Source organism: Diorhabda sublineata, chromosome 2 (assembly GCF_026230105.1).
Source record: "Diorhabda sublineata isolate icDioSubl1.1 chromosome 2, icDioSubl1.1, whole genome shotgun sequence".
NCBI classification, from domain to species: Eukaryota; Metazoa; Arthropoda; class Insecta; order Coleoptera; family Chrysomelidae; genus Diorhabda; species Diorhabda sublineata.
Genome location: NC_079475.1, coordinates 841,932 through 863,361, shown reverse-complemented (window position 1 = coordinate 863,361; position 21,430 = coordinate 841,932). Strand labels below are relative to the sequence as shown.

The 21,430-nt window shown below is 33.5% G+C and overlaps 2 protein-coding genes across 3 annotated transcripts in view; one reads left to right on the top strand and one right to left on the bottom strand.

Annotated features, from left to right (window-relative positions):
* Window positions 1-4,254, bottom strand: part of LOC130453238 (open rectifier potassium channel protein 1) — a 29,041-nt gene extending 24,787 nt beyond the window's left edge. The window contains exon 1 of one of the 2 annotated variants that reach the window (XM_056792861.1): window positions 4,120-4,254. The gene's annotated coding sequence lies outside the window, so the exon portion shown is untranslated. The remainder of the gene's footprint in view (window positions 1-4,119) is intronic. The other variant, XM_056792862.1, reaches the window with a different exon arrangement.
* A 338-nt stretch (window positions 4,255-4,592) lies between these two features.
* Window positions 4,593-20,749, top strand: LOC130453237 (putative ATP-dependent RNA helicase DHX57). The gene is made up of 14 exons (XM_056792860.1): window positions 4,593-7,198; window positions 7,248-7,359; window positions 8,653-8,831; window positions 9,312-10,393; window positions 11,778-11,985; window positions 12,762-13,117; window positions 14,374-14,647; window positions 15,029-15,271; window positions 15,953-16,074; window positions 16,589-16,729; window positions 17,765-17,946; window positions 18,919-19,125; window positions 19,474-19,647; window positions 20,247-20,749. Exons 1-14 carry the CDS (start codon window positions 7,131-7,133, stop codon window positions 20,619-20,621), a joined length of 3,723 nt encoding a protein of 1,240 aa, XP_056648838.1. The 5' UTR covers window positions 4,593-7,130; the 3' UTR covers window positions 20,622-20,749.
* Window positions 20,750-21,430: the final 681 nt, after the last annotated feature.

The window sequence follows — 21,430 nt, the reverse complement described above, 5'->3', positions numbered from 1 at the left end:
TTACGTGAAATAATAAGAATTAGAAACGTAATGAAACCTCTTATTGATGAATATTGAACAATTAATTATACAAGTAAATCTCTTCCATGATCAAACTACTGTAGCTAACTGGGGATTTTTCCTGAATTCTTTTAATGCTAATATTTCAACTTTCCGAGAACTCGTTAGCATGCTTATCGTTTTAATTAACGTCGTATAAGTAGGACGTTCTACACAAAAATACACACCTAAATATTTTGCTAAAATCGTGTCGAATTTTTTCAATAATTTCATCATTGAAAAAAAAAACAACTCCAAGAACTTATAAAATGATAAATATCGAACTAAATCCAACGAAAATAAGTACAAACCCTCGAAGGAATACACTTGATTATGGTGTGGAAGTGAGTATCTCAATTGTATGCAAAAGACTTTTGAAATTTAACCAAAAAGCAAAAAAACCCAAAGTAAAAACTATTATGAATCATAAAAAATTAAAGAAAAACGTTTAATATGGGCTAAAAAATATCAATCATGAGTTGTTGATTAAATAGAAAGGTGATTTTTGGATTTTTAGCGATAAAAAACATTTATTTATACAGTGATATCAATTAAGTGATGTTAGACAAATCGAAAACTAACCTTTGCGACTAAATTTTATACAAAATATTATTAAACATTCTTCTAAACAAATGTTTTGGAGTTTTTCTTAACAAATGGTACCTCCTAGTGAGGGAATGACGTTTTATAGGTTTTCCTACATGATTTGCACCCTTAACACAATTCGAAATTGGTTCCAATAGACCTAAATCTCATTACATATTCTCAAGAAACAAATCCAGCGACGCTCCAATTTTGGAGAGCCTCCATTGGAGACTGTTAAAGGCAATCCAGACCAAACCGTCTTCCAGAGCCTGCGTCAATTTTTACTGAGTGAAAATCAAGATTATAGTTTCCTTTTTGAGAGATTTGATGTAGAAAAACTTGAAAACACTCCTATCTATATGTGTTGTAGTATATCACATTAAGTACATTGAATTGGAGATTTTAAATTTATCAGAAAATAACGTCGTGAACTCACATATATTTCGCCAAAAAAGTATCGTATCATGATGATTTCTGTTCATTAATTTCTGATATAAAACTATTATTTTTTGTATCAATCTTTCCAGATACTTTTAACGGTTTTCTGTTTTTAAATGGAACAAAGAAACTCAGAAAGCGAAAAATACAGTCTAAAATAATTCTTCTATAATTAAATATATGAAGTTTCGTAACTACCTTTTTCTCCTATTAATGATAAAATGGAAAAAAAGTAGAAGCCAAACGCCCAAGAGGCAGATCTTTAACTAGATGAGTAGACCAAACAAAACCGTTAATAAATATGAGACTGCATCATGAAGAAAAGTTGGCACAGGATAGATAAGCATGGAAACAATTGCTGAATCAAAAATAGAAGGTGTTACTTCATTCTTTGGAGGATATTGTAAAGGAAAACGCCCAAGAGGCAGATCTCCAACTAGAAGAGTAGACCAAACAAAACCCTTAATAAATATGAGACTGCATCATGAAGAAAAGATTGTAGAGGATAGACAAGCATGGAAATAACTGCTGAATCAAATATAAATGATGTAACTTCATCCTTTGGAAGATATTGGAAAGACAAATGCAGAAGAGGCAAATCTCCAACTAGATGAGTAAACCAAACAAAACTCTTAATAAATATGAGACTGCCTCATGAAGAAAAGATTGTAGAGGATAGACAAGCATGGAAACAACTGCTGAATCAAATTTAGAAGGTGTTACTTCATTCTTTAGAGAATATTGGAAAGGCAAACACCCAAAAGGCAAATCTCCAACTAGATAAGTAAACCAAACAAAACCCTTAATAAATATGATACTGCATAATGCCGAAAATATTCTAGAGGATAGACAAGCATGGAAAAAAACTGCTGAATCGAATATAGAAGGTGTTACTTCATTCTTTGGAGGATATTGTAAAGGAAAACGCCCAAGAGGCAGATCTCCAACTAGAAGAGTAGACCAAACAAAACCCTTAATAAATATGAGACTGCCTCATGAAGAAAAGATTGTAGAGGATAGACAAGCATGGAAACAACTGCTGAATCAAATATAGAAGGTGTAACTTCATCCTTTGGAAGATATTGGAAAGACAAATGCAGAAGAGGCAAATCTCCAACTAGATGAGTAAACCAAACAAAACTCTTAATAAATATGAGACTGCCTCATGAAGAAAAGATTGTAGAGGATAGACAAGCATGGAAACAACTGCTGAATCAAATTTAGAAGGTGTTACTTCATTCTTTAGAGGATATTGGAAGGCAAACACCCAAAAGGCAAATCTCCAACTAGATGAGTAAACCAAACAAAACCCTTAATAAATATGATACTGCATAATGCCGAAAATATTCTAGAGGATAGACAAGCATGGAAAAAAACTGCTGAATCGAATATAGAAGGTGTTACTTCATTCTTTGGAGGATATTGTAAAGGAAAACGCCCAAGAGGCAGATCTCCAACTAGAAGAGTAGACCAAACAAAACCCTTAATAAATATGAGACTGCCTCATGAAGAAAAGATTGTAGAGGATAGACAAGCATGGAAACAACTGCTGAATCAAATATAGAAGGTGTTACTTCATTCTTTAGAGGATATTGGAAAGGCAAACACCCAAGAGGCAAATCTCCAACTAGATGAGTAAACCAAACAAAACCCTTAATAAATATGATACTGCATAATGCCGAAAATATTCTAGAGGATAGACAAGCATCGAAAAAACTGCTGAATCGAATATAGAAGGTGTTACTTCATTCTTTGGAGGATATTGGAAAGGCAAACGCCCAAGAGGCAAATCTCCAACTAGAAGAGTAGACCAAACAAAACCCTTAATAAATATGAGATTGCATCATGAAGAAAATATTGTAGAGGGTAGGCAAGCATGGAGACAATATAAATGGTGTCACTTCATCCTTTGGAGGATAAAGGAAAGAGGAGGATCACCTCCTCCTGCTCTAATCACATCATGATAACGCCGTGGTATATTCTGATAAAGTTCTTTAAGTAATTTTGTTCCAAAATCTCCTATTTATTAACACCTTTTGCAGTTATTGAAGGTTAGCTGGTAGATCTCACTCTTCACCTCTTGAAGATTCTGGTGTACTATTCTAACAACACTAAATGCGTTATCCTCAATTAACACAAGTCATTGCCTATAAAAGAGGCATAAGAACCAACAAGTGGCTATAAAATCTCCGTAATGTACTCATAAGCAGTTATGGTTCTCTATCTCCGTGATTCCCAAAGTGGTCCATGGGAGTTTCGACGGGGGTCTACGTTGGGCTTGATAAAAATTGATAAAAATTGAATTAAAATTTTGGCTTGACTCATTGAACTCAACTTACAAATAAAAGAACAGCATCAATATAATGAAATATTTGCCAGTGCGAATTTTGACAGTTTTCAAACTTGTCGCAGGTAGAATGCCTTGATGAGGATATTCAGACATACGTTCAACATTCGATTGCCCTGCATGATCAATTTAAAACCAGATTTGGAAATATTCTGTCCATACAAATACCACCATGGATCGTAAATCGATTTTATAAGGAGCTGGAGGTGACATTTGAGGGAGGATCCATCGGATCCGCCAAAATTTTGTGTTCTATGAAACAAAAAAGTTTGGGAACAAGTCTGTCTAACAGTACCACTTCTGGATGAGCTCTTGAAGATATTCCACCCACAACATGATGGGCCCTTTGTCAAAATTTGTTTAAGGTCTTATGGTACATCATCTCTTCTATAAATAAGACTCGTCGATGAAAAGTTATAACCCCAATCTTGAACAATTCACTTTGTATATTCTCGTGCAAATCTTAACCTAGCTCCTTGGTACATTTCGAGCTTCAGCTAATCTAACTTCAGCTGTCTTCTCCGTGAAGCTTGCAGTTTCAAAAATTGTCTGCAAAACTAGTTGCCGCGACGGCCGTCGCTGTACTGACCGTCTATCACAATTTGCCTCTTTGTAGGCGTATATAAAATGAAACAATTTTGGAAAAATACAAAAAGATGAACACACCTTCCCTATTGTATTGAGAAGAATTGAAAGTTTGTCATACTTACATAAAATAAATGGTAAAAAAATCCTCTAACGTTTATAATATTAGAAAATAACAAATCCAATCGGATTAGCTTGAACTAAAATATTCCAATACACTGTTATGTCCTAATTTGTTGTAAACTCACAATATTTTTTTTACAGGAGCGGTACAACAATGAACGAATTGAATAGATAACGACCATTATCACAAGAAATGAATAGAATAGTTGTAGAAAATTGCACACTCGCGACTAGGTTATATGTGACAAAATTATTTGTTTTGCGGTGGTGATTATCGATCTATAACGATTAAAATCAATTTATTCATACTCGATCACTTTTTTTACATTTGTTTTAGAAGGATTCGGAATTCGTTTTGCCTAGTGGACTGAGAATCTTTTATGGTGTTAAGAACAATTTTCTACAATATCTCTGTCCTTGCTTAAACGATCGGTTAGGTGGGGTAATACTTGAAAATTAGATTAAGTTAAGTACAATGAGGTATCAATTGAACGTTTTGATTCAAATAATATCGGGATTCCAGTTACGAAAAATAAAATACAGATAAATACCTCGTTGTTTTAGATAAAAAAATTATGCATCTACATATATATAAATTAAATGAAAGACAATATGCAGAATGCCCTGAATTAAATATTATTATTAGATTAGAAGTCTTTAACACATTGGAAGATATTATTACGAAATACGGGAGATGATATTGATTTGATTTCCACTGGCAAATGATTGTGCATTTTTTGCATTGTAAAATATTGAGCCCTTAACTAATACTAAACGTGGAGCACGACCTTTATCTACCTAGATTCCTAAGTGGATAGCTGTGAAACGACCTTACTGAAATTGGAAAAGCGTGTTTACGAAGGGAGAGACAGAATTTTTAATCTTTTGAAGAAGTCTCTGTAGTGAGCCCTGCTATAGTTTGAAGATTCGCTCAAATTGAGTCCCACCACACGTACCCCAGAAGGGAAGTGCATATCGGAGATGAGATTCAATAAGCGCTGTTAAGGAGGTGGATAAATTCAGTTCTTTGGAAATTGATATCAGCGCAACTTAATTTTTTAAATAAGGCGGCAATATTTAATCCCATTTCAAGGAATTGTGTAGCCATAAGAATTGTGCAGATTCAACAACGTCTATGGTGGTGTTATTTAGTAAAAAATGCAGCAATGTTTTTTATATGATAAAGCTCCTGTATTAGAAACGTATTCAATACTTAAAAGTCTGAATTTAGGGGAATGAGAAGAATTCTTAGCATGTCTTGGTTCAAAAAGTATAAATCACAGTAGCATCTTATGTCTCACAGAGCTAAAATGGACTAAGCTACAATTATAAACACCGAAGAAAGTTTTAACATGTCACACCCCACGACAAAATATAAACCTGAGCTTATTATGAAGCAAAATGATGCCAAAAAAGCTGATTGGAAACAATATAACAAGAAATGTTTAGATTTCTATGTCTATTTCAAAACCAGGTTAGTTTTGGCTACCAGGTAACATGCACGTAATTCTGACCAAATTTCTAATCATGTCTGGTATTACTAAAGGAAGGCTGGAATGTCCAAAAGTTAGTGGGTCAGCTTCTGTCGTCAACTGTGGCGAAGATAAACGATCTGGGTCATAAAATTCTTCATCAACAGAGTTTTCTGCACTCTCTTCTTCATCACCAGACTGTCGTCTGCATCAATTTCCTATTTCCTCTAAGAGCTGTACTCTAGTTAGTGGACGTTGTCGTTAACAACCAGCACAGTTATTGAGGAGATTAAGACGTAAATTTTAGACACCAATGTAATAATTAAACCATGATCAGGTTAACCCAATCATGATCTGAATGTTCAGAAACTAAACCGGATCACGTTGATTGCTGTTAGGAGTAGTCATATGGTAAAACCACTGGGTGAATGCGACCAGGGTTGTTTCATTTGTCTATGGTTTTTTGAACATAAAAATTTATTTACTGATCGCCGCAATCGGAAATTTTGATTTGAATTTCGTCACTTTTCTGTCAAACAATTTTCGTATTTGAACATGAACTCATTAGATGTTTGAGTTCAACTTGTTCAGACATATTACCAATTCAAATAAATTACATTAATGTAATGCTGATCAATCATGTGATAATCATGACTTTTTGAAGTATCAAATAATGTAGATATTATCTCAAATTTAGATTGATAGAACACGCAATTTATTCGAATTATAATTCTTATCATATCGTAAATCAGTATTGAATTGTGAACTAATTTTTTTTTTAGCAATTTCACGTCAAAACAGTACGAATCTATTGAAGAAGCGTGTAACCTTTGCTCATACTTCATGATTACTTTTAAAGCGTTTGCCACCTAAGTATTCCTTTAGCTTGTGAAAGAGCTGATAATCGCCGAAAGCTCAGTCCGGTTTGTACGAAGGATGAGAGAGTCCACCCAAATGTCTTCAAAAGCTACTTTATTTGACGAGCTACTTAGGGTCGAAGCACTCCCTCCATCAGTTGTCCTCTCTCCTCTCTCTTGGATTGATTTTTCACAATATCTATCTACGTTTATTGCACTAGGTTGTACGAAATCGATAAGGAATACTTCTTCAAATTCCAAAACATTGTTGCCATAACATTTCCTCCCGACTGCGTTTGTTTGAATTTCTTTCAACGTTTCGGTTCAAGTTTTTCCAAGTCTACTATGGAAAGCTTCAGGAATGCGTTCAAGAAGTTCACGGACAGTTCTTTGAGCTGCTGACTGCACAGAAAAAATATAATTTTAAACATACGGAAATAAAGTAATAAGAATGAAAGTTTTTGTAGGTTGAGTTTTAAGAATACGCAAACCAGCTGAAATTTCATCTATTTGATATAGATTTTTAGCTCTGGTTTTAGTTGGAGATCAAATTAAACCAGCCTTAAAGCAGTAGATGCCTTTCCGATTCCACGCAGAAGAAGAAATGTCAAAAGAAATTTTTAGTACTTAACCTCACTTTTTATACGAATTTGTAATATAGTCCATTCTTATTAATAATTTATTATGAATATTGAAGATTCCATAGAAAAATCAGATTTCTTCTTGAGGGAAATTCCAGATGTTAAAATATCGTAAGAAAAAATATTCAGTAGTTTTACAACACCTAACTTTTCTTTTTAGTAAACCTACAGCTTTGTCAAAGAAGATTGTTAAAGAGGAATTGCAATTTTTAACACTCTCAGATGATATTCAGGAAAAAATATTAGATACGTTGAAATATATATATGGGCCAGTGAGTACTAATTTTTTATATCCACTGCAACTATAAGAAATTTTAATTGAATTATGTTCAAAATTAATGTATGACTTTTATTATCTGTTCCAATATAAGTTTTTATTGTTAAGAAACTGAGACGAGTTACATCGAGTTGTTTTTATTAATTTTGTACTGTTTTTCTAACTGTTATATCAATTAACTAAGTCACTTCATTCACATATTTGTTTTATTTAAATAATTGTATTATTTAAAGTTGAAGTTGTGACTTTTGGTTATTTTGTGTAGATTAGTTGTCTAGGTCAATATTTAACAATTTCTTCCAAATAATATTATTATTTATGCAATGTTGAATGGATAAGAGCTTCAACCAGAAGTTAATCATTAGTCGCATCATTGGAGGATTCATGGGATTCCTTTTTGGATGCAGGTCCATGCCGGGTACGTTGAAAGGGCGGGGGACGAGGATGACAAAGACAGTCAAGCACCATCACCTTATTGCTTTCTCTTCATCTCCAGTTTTGAGTAAAAGTTGATGAATACTAAAAAAAGGGTACTTGGAAAACCTTGTGTTTGTAGTTTATTATAGCTAATCAGGCGTTCTAGAACAAAAATTTTAAAATTCAAAACCCAAAGTTGTCTTTCGTGCTCATTTGGATGGCTTGCTGTATGTTCAAGTTCCTTTAAAAATTGAAGAAAACGTTGATAATATGAATGCATATCTTATCAAATCAATCTTAACAGCAACCTACGGCTCAATACGAATTAATGATAAATTTACTGCACCTAAAACTCTCGAAAATAATTAAACAAGAAATTATAGACAAACAGAAATTAAGGAAAATTTGGCAAAGAACACACGCTCCTGCTGACAAGACTAAGTTGAATCAGGCAACTTTAGAACTGAAAACCCTACCCAACAATAATTAAAATGATGAAATACAGATCTACGACTTATGGAAAACAAAGAAAAAACTAAATAGACTGCAACCAACAAATCTTCCTATCTGTACTCCTGAAGGGTGATGAGAAAAACTTCAATATTGAGACCAAAACTAAAGATTTTCTGGAATTGAAGGCCAAAAAATCAATACAGCAGTAGAATCCCAAAAAATCTCCCGGATACGACCTAATTAGTGCCAAAATCCTGAAGGAACTATCAAATAACATGAAGTGTGCAAACTATTTTATTTTCATTATTTGATTATTAATGAATTAGTCAGACTGCTTCAGTGGGACTGAATAGTGAGAACCCCGCTTAAGTCATAATTTGATTTGATACTTAATTTATAGTTTTCCTAATAATTGTAGGATTTTAAATTAAATAGTGCCTCAGACTATGAAGAATCTAAATCAAATTTACTTAGAAAATATTGGGTAGGTCAAGGTTCCTTAGTTGTGAAAGGTGGTATTGATTTTTCACAAAGTAAAGATGAACCAAAGGAAGAAGCTGAGAGATTAAAACAGTTTGCCCTAATGAGATTAGAAAGGTAAGATTTCAATTTTTTCATACACTATATATCTTATTTTTACCTTAGTGCCAATATAATCTTAACTGTAAAATGAAAATGTGTATCAGGTATATTGAAGAGGTCTAAGTAGACACTGAGTTTGAATTTCTAGTTGCTGTAATTAATTTGTGATCTGATATTACAAAAGGTGAATGTACCATCATGTTTTACAGATCAGGGTACAGCACATTTCGATAGGGGACTCTGGTTGGCTCATTGTTAGTGTAAGTCATATCCAAGATATACAAGGTGAATCTTGGATGTTGTTGAGTTCATTTTTGTTTCTGTTAGAGCCATGAGGTCTCTTGGACTGCAGATGTATGCCACATATACCAATGAAATAATATTTAAAATGGGTGTACTAAGTTTTGCATTAAAAAGTTTTGTTAGTTCCTTGGACATCAAAATAGGGTGAAGTGGTAGAAACTAATCTGCTACATTATACTTATTTTTTTTTAGTTATGGTTTTCATAGAAACCATTGCATAGAAGCGTTCGATTATTGTAAAGGGGATATCCAAGATTCTATTTATTTACTTTATTATAAATATTTTAATTGGGAAAAGGCGCCGAAAGAAATTGAACACGGTTTAACAAAAAAAGAACTTATGGAGCAGAGAGCTGATGAAAAAAGTTCTTTAGAATCAATATACGATCAAACTTTTAATCCAAAAACGGAGAACGTGTGGATTCTCAACCTCAAATTGGAATATTTAGTAAATATGTTTCATAATAAAGAAGAAAAATCAATTAAAGTTGTTAAAATTGATAAAAGAGAAAAGTGTAGGAATCTTCTTAGACAAGGGCATTGTAAATATGGTGATAAATGTAGATTTTCACATCAAAGGGAAGAAAAAGTCGAAAAGAAAAATAATGCTCATTTAGAATCTTTTATATTCGAACTAGAAATACGTTTTCCATTAAACACCCAGTATCCTTATGAACCGCCTCTAATATTGTTAAAAACTAATGCCGTACTTCCTCCTTTAGTAAATCTTCATATATGCAAAAGACTTTATGAAGAAGCTAAATTGTTAGCGGAAGATGGTATACCATGTGTTTATACTATAACAGAACTTTTACAAAACGAAGAAGAAATAAAACAATGTTTAAAAGAAGATATAAACTTTATACATCCGAATCAAAAACTTTTCGATGAGAAAAACAAAAAGGAAATAAAAACATCGAAACCAAGCCACTACGATAAAGGAAAAACGTACAGATCAAACAAAAAAGAGCAAAGTATCGAACAGTTACAACGGGACGATAAGAAGATTGTAGAATCGTTCATATATAAAATTCAAGATGAGAAATATAAAAAAATGTTGAATATCAGGAAAGATTTACCTGCTTGGGCATTACAGAAAAATATTATAAACACTATTAATCGGTCACAAGTTGTAGTTATAAGCGGTGAAACCGGTTGCGGCAAAAGTACTCAAGTACCTCAGTTTATACTTGACGAATGGATTAAGAATTATTCTAACGACAATAGACATATTGAAATTGTTTGTACGCAACCCAGAAGGATATCTGCTATTGGTAAGTGATATTTAAATTTCATATCCTAATCCTGTCTGTTTTCTCAAACACTTACACTTCACTTAACTAATTTATTTAAATTCACTGGTCACTTTTCTATAACATTCCGTTCACTACGAATTTTCAATATAAATTAACTAACTCCACTAAACAAACTAATTTATTTATCGAAAATGAATTTCTCAAAAATTCTAGAAAAAACATTGAAAAAAAATATATAATTATGAACTTCTAAAGTGTTATATTTCTTATTAGAGTTTATTTTCAACTTTTCAGTTTATTTTATTAACAAATAATAAAAGCTCGTTTTTAAAAAAATATTTGTTTGTTCAATTTTATTTTAGAACTAATTTCTAAGAAGATCTTTTTATTTGTTTGTTTTTTGTTCTAGAATTTGTTAGAAATTCATTTTCGATATATAAGTGAGTTTATTAGTGGAGTTAGAAAAGTGACCGGTGAATGTAAATAAATTAGAATTAAATTAGAAAGTGTAGTGTCAATCAATAATTAAAATATAAAGTTTTAGTGTTAAAAACGTATAATTATGAACTTTTAAAGTGTTATATTTCTTTTAGAGTTTATTGTCACTTTTCAGCTCATTTTATTAACAAATAATAAAAGTTCATATTTAAGAAACGTTTTTTCTTTCTCGAATTTTAGTTTTCAGTATTTTTAATTCGAGATTTTCTATTTTTCTAATCGTTGCAGCTTGTGGACATCGATTTTATTAGTAATCTTTAATTTCGCTTTCTCTAAACGTCCTTTACTATGTGTAGTAGCGTTTGTGTTCATGTTGTTCCCGCGATCCATCCCCCCAGAGGTCAATTGTAGAAGGATGAGGGCTTCAGTACAACAGGGTTCGCCCTGGTACTACAAGGAGCCACGTTAGAGATATGAAATGTTTATACATCCCCATACCATTCAACACTCGGCACTTACTCACCTTGGCATTGAGTCATTCACTTAATCAATCAGACATAATACACATTCATAATAAACGGAACTTACCTATGATCATCTTCCCCATTATCACACCCTGATTACCATCTAGTAACAAAGTACTCGTCAAGACGAATGAAACGAGCCCAAACTCGATGGGGTTCCATCGTTTATTCAATTACGAAGTTTTTATGGCCATCTTCCTCATGAGCAGACACTGGTTATCATTTAGTAATGAAGTACTCGTCAAGATGAGCTCAAACTTGATGGGGTTGCGTTGTTTATTCAATTACGAAGCTCCTACGACCATCTTCTTTATGATCAGACTCTGGTGACCAATAATTTTTTGTATCTAAAAATATTGATCAAAGAATTTTAGAATGTCAATAAATTTCGCATGTAACTGTTCACTATATTGAAGCGCTTTAACTACCTGGAATTTCAGGTGTTGCCGAGAGAGTAGCAGATGAAAGGATAGAAAAAATAGGAAATACAATTGGATATCAAATTAGATTAGAGAGCAAAATGTCTTCCATGACAAGATTAAGTTTTTGTACCACTGGTATATTATTAAGAAGACTAGAAAGCGAACCAACTTTACCAAATTTAACGCATGTGATTGTTGACGAAGTTCACGAAAGAAGTGAAGAAAGGTAAGCGTGGATGATTCAGAGGTCAACTACACTTTGGCTACGGTGATGATGTTAATAGTTTCCGTGTTATTTCTGATGTCATTTGTCAATATTTTACCTGAAGATTAGTTTTGATACTGTTTTCGTTGTTGCGATTCCAGGCAGCTTTCAGATAAATCTCAAAGCCTCTTAAATTAAAAAAAAAAGATTTATGTTAAAGTGAAATATTTTTTTGCGTGTATTAGAGCACCATGTATGCCTCATCCAAAAGATCGATTAGTCTAGAGTTTATAGGTGTCCATTGAGACTCAGAGCTTCGATTGGACTTCAGGTTAATACCTTCAGCAGATCTTTAGTTATAGTTTCTTAGGAATGTCTTTGTCTCAACCTCTCCAGGTTATTCCAATAATTGGTTTTGCTCCCATATACCTTATTTTCGAAAGCTGATAACCACAGAAGAGTCCAGGTCCTATGACGGGTTTTGCGGTGCGTTCCCGCTGCTATTTTTCTGCATTCAAGTAACTAGGGAAGGGTCGATCCACTCGACGAGAGGCCCTTATGCTGGAGCAGGAAAATCTTTGGAAACAACAATCTGTTACCGTTCAGCCGTCGCCACGATGTCTACCACCTACGTTCCACTAGGTACCAGGATCACCACGTGAATCAATATCATCCTATTAGGAGTTTCTAGCTGGATTTGGATTAGAAAGATTTCCCACGACTTTCATCGTACATACTGAAATAGCAACGTTGCCAATATAACTATACACAACTAATAAAAATCTTTAACTTTGCAGCGACTTTCTTCTTTTGATATTGAAAGAGCTTCTCCAAATTCGATCTGATCTCAAAGTGATATTAATGAGCGCGACTATGAACGCTTCCCTTTTTTCCGAATATTTCGGTGATATCCCGATAATCAATATTCCTGGAAGGACGTTTCCAGTCGAACAATATTTTTTGGAAGATATATTTGAAGCTACTGGATACATTTTAGAAGATGGTTCCGATTATTGTCGAAAATTGAAACGCGATGAAAATTATTTGGAAGTTATGATGGCTACTAGTGAAGTTAGTTACGCTAATAATAGACCCAAAGAAAATATCAGAGACGAACATTTAAATCCCGTTCAAATATTGGCCAGATATCAAAGTATGTAAAATATTCTACACTAATATGTTTCTTTTATTAACTTTTCAATCCGCTTCTGTAATTTTTTCGTTATCCAGATGTGCTCTAGATGCTTTAGATAATTCCAGAATATTTATTGACTACGTAATCATCTAGACAAAGGCCGTGCTACAGAAGGAGAATAAAAAAAAATGATCTAGCTTCGCTATACTTTGTTTTTAACCACTAATCGACTTGAGCAGCATGTTCACCGTGATTTCTTGGAGTCAAACTTCCGGTGTTTAACCTGAAGGCTTCTCCATTTACTTCTTCACTGGGTTTACCGGCTAACAACAAGTTCGTGGTAGCCTCATCTCGCAATCAAACAGAAACTTCATTGGTCTCTTAAAGACCACTTCAGCTGGGAGTTTCTTGTAGTCAAACTGCAGATGTTTGACTTAGACACTTCATCATTCGTATCTTCATCGTGATGGCTGCGAAATAAGTTCATGATAGTTTCATCTTACAACTGAATTTGATCTCTTGTCTGAAAATCTCTCTGGCTACCAGAGTATATCAGACCATGAGGAAGCAACGACTCCAAATTTTGGACCATAGCCCTTCTGGGATCACATGAAATGTCACATCAACAAAGAACTGAGCGGATGGCTACACTGAAGAAGCACTCCAAGCCTAAGGCTCCGGTTTTACCAATAATTGGATTAGTTGACTTCCGGTTCGATTTTTTTAACTGGATTTATGAACTACACGAAACTGCAGCTCCTCTTGATCATAAAACCACCGACTAGTTTAGAAGTTATTACGTCTCATCAGAGTGGTTTAACAACCCTCGTTCGGGCTTGAGACTCGAACGAAAAATATTGATTGCATTTTCTGGAAAATGTTTGTCTCGGGGGGCCTTTTTGAGCTTGTTTTTCATTCTTTCCGTTCCATTTCGATCAACGTTACTTTACCCTGCAAAATCCACCAAAACTCCAGCCCTGCAGAGGAAAATTTTTCCTTCATAGGTTCCAAAACTAAAATGTATTTTTACTTCACATGAATAGTCATCTCATTCACAAACAATCCAACCAAAAATGGTCTCCTAAAATAAAATATCCAGTTCAAAATCCGAACCGGAAGTTAGCCAAACAAAAACTGGAAGTTAATCAAACGAAAACCGAAAGTACTCATTTCCCACATCTGGGAAATCGATAAATGGATTTTGTCATCTAAAAAACGCCAAATTAGCGTTTTTGAATTTTTGATAAATAATTTATTTCGTATTAATTTTTTAGGTTATAGTTTAACGACATGCAAAAATTTATATCTTATGGATCCAGAAAAAATTAATTACGATTTTATAGAAATCGTATTAGAATGGATAGTGTCCGGGGATCACAGGTATCCTAAATTAGGAACAATCCTCGTATTTCTACCGGGAATCACAGAAATTACAACTATGTATGATCAACTTATTATTCACCCTCTGTTTGGAAGAAGAACCGGACGTTTCAATTTGCTTCCGTTACATTCATCTTTATCAAGTGAAGATCAATCTGCCATATTTCGGTATGTATCCCATGAACAAAAACCTTTTGACATTTTTGTTTGTGGAATTTATATATCAATTTTAATATTTCGAAAACGTGGTTTACCTTTATTCATTTCCTAAAATGAGGAAACAATTACTTTCCTGGCTAATACCGGGACAAATATTGAATTATATTTTCTCTGAAGATCGTCATTCTAACTAATCCGCTGACCGGTTTCGACGGTATTGCATCGCATCAGAGCATCCAACTAGAACTGAAGTAATGCGTACATACAAAAACATTCAGCAGCATAACGTGTGGTTTTTTATATTTTATGTTTGTTATGTACTTGATTTGTTTGATTCTTTCTAACCAATACTGCAAAAAAATTAATCCCGTTTTATGATTTTTTTTGTAGGAAACCGAAAGAGGGGCAAAGAAAAATTGTTTTATCCACCAACTTAGCGGAAACGTCTGTAACAATAGACGATTGTGTTTTCGTTGTGGACGCTGGTAAAATGAAAGAGAAACGTTTCGATCCAAATAGGAATATGGAAAGTTTGGAAACAACTTGGGTTACGAGGGCTAACGCATTACAAAGAAAAGGACGAGCTGGGAGAGTAATGAGTGGTGTTTGTATACATCTTTATACAAATCATAGGTAGTTACAAATCACATATCCTCGTATTATTGGGAACAAATTGTACTGCTTGAGTATTCAAATTCCGATGTTATTTCGAGGTTGCAAGGAGGGGATTGTAACCACCGACTAGTTTTGACGTTATTACGTCTCATCAGAGCGGTCAACAACCCTCGTTCGGGCGGCTTAAGACAAAATAAACGATTTCTACTATTCACCTCTGAAATTATTTCGAAATTTAATATTCCGAAAATATATTCTGCTGTTCTACAAAGGAGAAAACAACTACTTTCCTGGCTAATGCCTCGACGAATATTGAATTAAATCTACTCGGAAGAACGTGATGTTGTCAATCGAACTTTTTGTCGATATTAACCTTCCCGATGGCTCGCGGTTGTAAGGAGGGGTTTGTAACCACCGACTAGTTTCGACGTTATTACGTCTCATCAGAGCGGTTTAACAATCATCTTTCTGGCTTGAGACAAAATATAATATTATGAAATGAAATAAGCTCAAAATTTAATATTTCGAAAATATATTCTGCCATTAACAATCAATTAATTGATACTATATCTATAGAGCAAGTGCAACAGTATCTGCTCGAATGAGTTTGAGTTTTCACCAAAGTGTGTTATTTTCCATAGAAAATAGATAACTATTCATTTATATGTATTTATAACGAATTTTCAATTATTTTGATAGGTTCAAATATAATATGATGGCACAACCCATTCCAGAAATAAATAGAATACCGCTGGAACAATTGATTTTGAACATAAAGGTGCTGCGAAATTTTGAGAACAGAGATGTAGTAGATGTGTTGGGTAAGTTTTGAATATTAAATATTCTATTATCAATAATAATATGTGAGAAAGAAAATTGTACCATTACATATAAAATGGTACATGACTTTGATATTTCGTATATAGCGTAAGATTTTGAGGAAACCGAACATAGGAAAGAGAAAGATTCGTTGGAAAACTTTCAGGTAGGATAAAGGAAATTTTTTAGACAGGAAGGTTTATTGGAGTTAGCCCTGATATAGGAGTTGCTTCTCTGCAGGGCTGCTAAACAGGTATTTTCGTGTTACCAATACTCTAGAACTGGTTGACTCTGGCGTGGAAGGTGAAAGGTTCTTCAGAGCGCGGGAGAAATACAACCCTTGTAATTAGTAGTAATAGTGGGGAGGTACAACAAACAGTTCATAGTGCTACTTCACCTTAATCTTAATATTTTTTATTGAACAGCAGGTTAAATAGTATGAATATAGTGGAAATAAAATGTATCTATACTCTTTTTTAAATTAATTATCAACTAATTTTCAAAATGTTTTCGTAGGGGCATTCATAGAACCGCCAACATTAGAAAATATATCAACAGCAGTCGAAAGATTAGAGAATGTCGGTGCTTTAGACAAAAATGGGAATTTAACTCCTTTAGGTCACCATCTAGCTATGTTACCGGTAGATGTCAGAATAGGTAAGTTTTGGTAACAAACCCCCCACAAGATGCAGAATCAAAAGAACTCAAACGAGGCGGTTACAATTCTAAAAAGGAATTTTCGAACGGTGACTTTTCAGTTGAAAAATTTATTTTTAAAAACCATCCCTCAAATAATCTACAAAATACTCGTTTCTCTCTAGCTTCATCTCTAGAGTAGAAGTTCGGGAACAAAAAGTTATCGAAAGGAATTAGATCAGGTGAATAAGGCGGATGTAGTAGTAGTTAATAAATTTTCTGTAACAATAGCGGACTAATGGGTATTGTCTTTAATAAAAGAGACGCTTTTTTATAAAATTCACCATCAAAACCTTTCAGTAATTCAGTATAGTATTGGCCAGTCATCGTTTTCCTTTTCCTTAAAAAACTCTAGTCTGCTGGCATTGATATATGATTTATTTTTAATTTATTAATAATCACAATTATGAAACTATCATTATTTTATCGAATTTGCTCTCTTCTATTAGATCTTCAATTTCCTATTCCATCAAAGAGCTTTGATAAATCTAGTAATTCTAACAACTTAGGAAATAGGATACGAAAACCGCAGAATATCCTTTTCAGGTAGAAAAGCCTAAACTGTCCACAACTAAATTAAACTTTTCATTAAACATTAAAAAATATAATTTTTTTTCATTTGTGCTACATTCCTACATCTAAAAGTTTGATATTGGATTTTTATATGATTTTTTGGAGTTGGCCCTGATATAGGAGTTGCTTCTCTGCACGACTGGGGTTGTTCAGGTTGCATAGGGCTAAGCTTGCTGTCCTGTGTAAGTAAAAACGGATCTTCTCGGTGTAGGGGATGTTTTTTCTTGTTTTTTGAAAATTTGAACATAGAAAAGAGAGACAAATAGATTTGTTGGATAATTTTTAGTGAGGAGCTGCTCCCTTGCAGGGTTGGGGCTGTTAAGGTTGCGTGGGGTTGTGTTTAATGTCCTGTTTGATATCGAATTATCCCTATTATGACAAATTTTTCGTATTTTTTTTAATTAGCAATTTGATATTTTTCAGGAAAACTAATTTTGTATGGTGCAATCTTCGGTTGTGTAGACTCGGCTTTAACAATGGCCGCGTGCTTAAGTTCAAAATCACCGTTTATGTCACCTTTCGGCAAAAGAGACGAAGCAAATAAAAAGAAACAAAACTTTTCGCTCGGTATGAGCGATCATCTTACTACATTGACTGCGTATAAGGTAAAATTATTTACTAGCAGCATATTTTGAATATGTTAACTATATAATTAATTTACAGTAAACGTTATTAGGTATATTTTGAGGAAAAAAGTCATTTTTTATGTTTCCAAAATTATTTCTAAAAAAAAAGTTATAGTCCAGATTTATTCAAAAATTTATTCGGATGGAACACTGTGGTTAGAAATTTAGGAAATGAAACTCAAAAAAGCATAGATTTGTAAAAAAAATTGGTATTAGGCTCATTTCACCCCATAGTTCATTTTCTATATTCTAAACTACCCCTAATTGTAACAAATTGATAGAAATGCCATAAAATGATACACGGATGACTCTAAAGAAGCAGACATAACTAGAATAGGAATTTACAGACCCAATGACCAATCAGCCATTAGAGCTCTAAGCTCCAAGCCCTTTGTGGGACCTGAACCCTTCTGGGGTATCAATTACAGGACAATCTGTAGAGGTTGATAAGGCGAGGCTATAACTAGAGAGAAGATCTGCTGAATGTATCAACTCACAAATACTATCGCGCTGGACTTGCATCCTCTTGAAGTGTGAAACTCTACGGAACTCCAAACTACACCTGGGTGAGTATGGAATAGAAAACGAAGATCTATGGCAGTTACAGCCATCCATCATTCTGTATTTTCTAAAAGGAGTGGGATTGACAGATCAGCTGTAAAAACAGTGTCACAGTAATGGCAGAAATGGGGACAGTATAAATCATTAGGGTTACAGTATATATAACACTCCAATATCTACATACATACATACATACTGTATTCTGGGACTAATAGGAAGTGCTGTATGTTGATTTCCTGCGCACACAACGTTCCAAATATTATTTGAATTTGAATTTTTGACAAAGTAATGAATTTGTTCTATAACTTAGTCTAAAGTAGAGTAGTAAAGAACTGCATTCAAAAAATCACGAAATAACAAAAACATTCATTTGTATTTTTCTTTTCGCAGAAATTCCTGCAGCTGTACAAGAAAACAACCATAGGGGCTAAACATTTCGCCAATGAAAATTTCTTATCTTATAGAACATTAACGACAATTGCGGATGTGAAAAAACAGTTTTTAGAATTATTAGTTGATATAGGTTTCGTACCAATAAATTTGAATACAAAAAGAAGATTAGGTTGGGATGACGTGTATGAAATTACTGGACCCGAGGTGATTATATTGTTGCTACTCTATTTTAGCGCGGCTTATTCGTTCAATTAACGACATCTTTAAGTGTTGTTTGGATGGATGGTGAAAATAGTTTCGAATTGATTGTATGGACGAAAAAAAAATAATCAGTACAAACGATAATACGTTCAAAAGACTGAAGGGTGTTGTGTAGATCAATAGTGTATACTCTACATGTCTCTTAAGATTTCGTGTTTTATAGTGACTCCATAACCGATATTGGAGTCGTTTTTGGTGGTTCAAAGTATTTTTATTCTTAACCATAAGCAGGATTATCGTGAGGTGTCCGATTTAGAATAATAACTATAAAATTGTTTTTATTAATTTTAGTTTAATAGAAACGGTGAGAATATACGACTTCTATCAGCTGTTCTGTGTGCCGCCCTCTATCCGAACGTAGTGAAAATATTAACGCCATCTAAGTCATATATAATGAGCGCTGCAGGAGCAGTGCCAAAAGAAAATGTTGCCAAAGATTTGAAATTTGCAACGGCTCACGAAACAGTAAGTATTTTAGTAGGCGGATTTCTATCCAGCCGTGTTTATATTTTAAATTATTCAAATATAACCCAATAATTAACCAAAAATTGTTTATCATCCCTTGATGTAGTAACCTCAAACTTAAAAGCCCTAGATTCGAAAAAGTCACATTTCAGTATGAAAATGGATCGTGTCGAGTGAAGCACGGTGATTAAATATTTCCGTTTAAAAGCGTTCTCTTTAGATAACTTATTCTTGGAACTCTCATCGTTGTAGTAAATTGCTGTTACCAGTTATAATAACGGTTGAAAATAATTGTGGATTTGATCTTATATAGCAATAAAATCAATTTCCTTCTGCATAGGAGGGCAGTTGCTGTACTTTTGTACGTTCTATCTTCTGGATAAAGTTAATTATTAAAAGCATTTTCCTTCGGTTTTGACGACAATCACACTAAATTAAATAGCAGAAATTCACTTGCTACACATGCAAAAAAACTAGCGCATTCGCAATACTTATCACTACCGAACAGGACCGGCTTCACGGTCCATATCTGCTTAAAAATTGTAAATATTGTGTTTGTCGTAATAATAGAAATTTCGTTAAAATTCTATTCTTTTCAGGTATTCATGCATCCTAGTTCAATAAATTATACAGTCAAATCTTTCACCAGTCCATATTTGGTATATCAGGAAAAAATTCAAACCAGTAAAGTGTTTTTCAGGGAGTGCACGATGGTACCTGTGCTCCCACTCATACTCTTTTCATCGTACGATTTAAATATCAGAGTACAAGGAGGAAATACTTTCATAGTGTTAGAAGACGGTTGGATCGTTTTTCAAGTGGACGAGCACAAAATAGCGGAAATGATTAAATTGATACGGCAGGAGCTTTTCAATCTTTTAGAAGAAAAAATTAGGGATCCCCTTCTAAATTTATTCCATAACGATAGATGTGAAAAAATTATTTCGACTATATTATGGATGATAAATTTATAATAGATCACACTGCCTACACTTGTAAATAAGATTATTTATTTTTGTAAAACATACTGGTGCAACTTGAACGTCAAAATTGATTATTTTTTCGATCAGATTTTATTAAATTAAAGCGAAAGTTTTCAAATGCAGTTTTTTTATTGTATTCCCCATATAAGTAAACTATATTAAGTCCAAAATCTTTCTGCGAGATAATGTCAATTCACCGATGATTCCAGAAATTTCTCTAATAATTAATTTTAGAAAGTAAACGAACAAATAAATAAAAATACCTTCCTAGAAATTCTTAAAACAGTATAAACAAATCGTCTTCGTGTACATAATCAGAAAATATCATAACCGAACAGGACCGGCTTTACGGTCCATGTCGTCGACGAGTTCGTAACACTATCGTAAGTTTTTTAATAACAATCTTTACTGTTGATAAACTTCAACTTGGTGATATAGCTTTACAACAATTTGTACTGTTGTAGAAGTGTTGTGTCTATGATATTATCTGAGCCATTCAACCGAGGTTCATCCCTATATTCTTTTGCTTTCCAAATGAAGGAATATGGACCTGTATACAAAACAAAATGAGGAAACAAACGCCGTTTTGAATGCAAACTATGCCATGGGAATCTTGGTTTTTGTGTAAAGTGCTTTACTAAAAAAATTTAGTTCTTGTCAGTCTAGTATTTCCTATATTTTTTGCCACTTGTTTATGTCTTTCTCAAATTCCTGGTTATTTACCGTAAACTAAGCGTCGCCGAAAAATCGAATATTCACATTAAGACTTTCTGAAAAGCTATAGAATTACCATAAAAAAT

Bases quoted from the DNA above. Each gene is read 5' to 3' on its own strand.
- LOC130453237 (XM_056792860.1), top strand. From the start codon at position 7,131: ATGAATATTGAAGATTCCATAGAAAAATCAGATTTCTTCTTGAGGGAA. The intron at 7,199-7,247 runs GTAAGAAAAAAT...TTTTCTTTTTAG, and splicing joins ATTCCAGATGTTAAAATATC to TAAACCTACAGCTTTGTCAA. The intron at 19,648-20,246 runs GTAAGTATTTTA...TATTCTTTTCAG, and splicing joins TTGCAACGGCTCACGAAACA to GTATTCATGCATCCTAGTTC.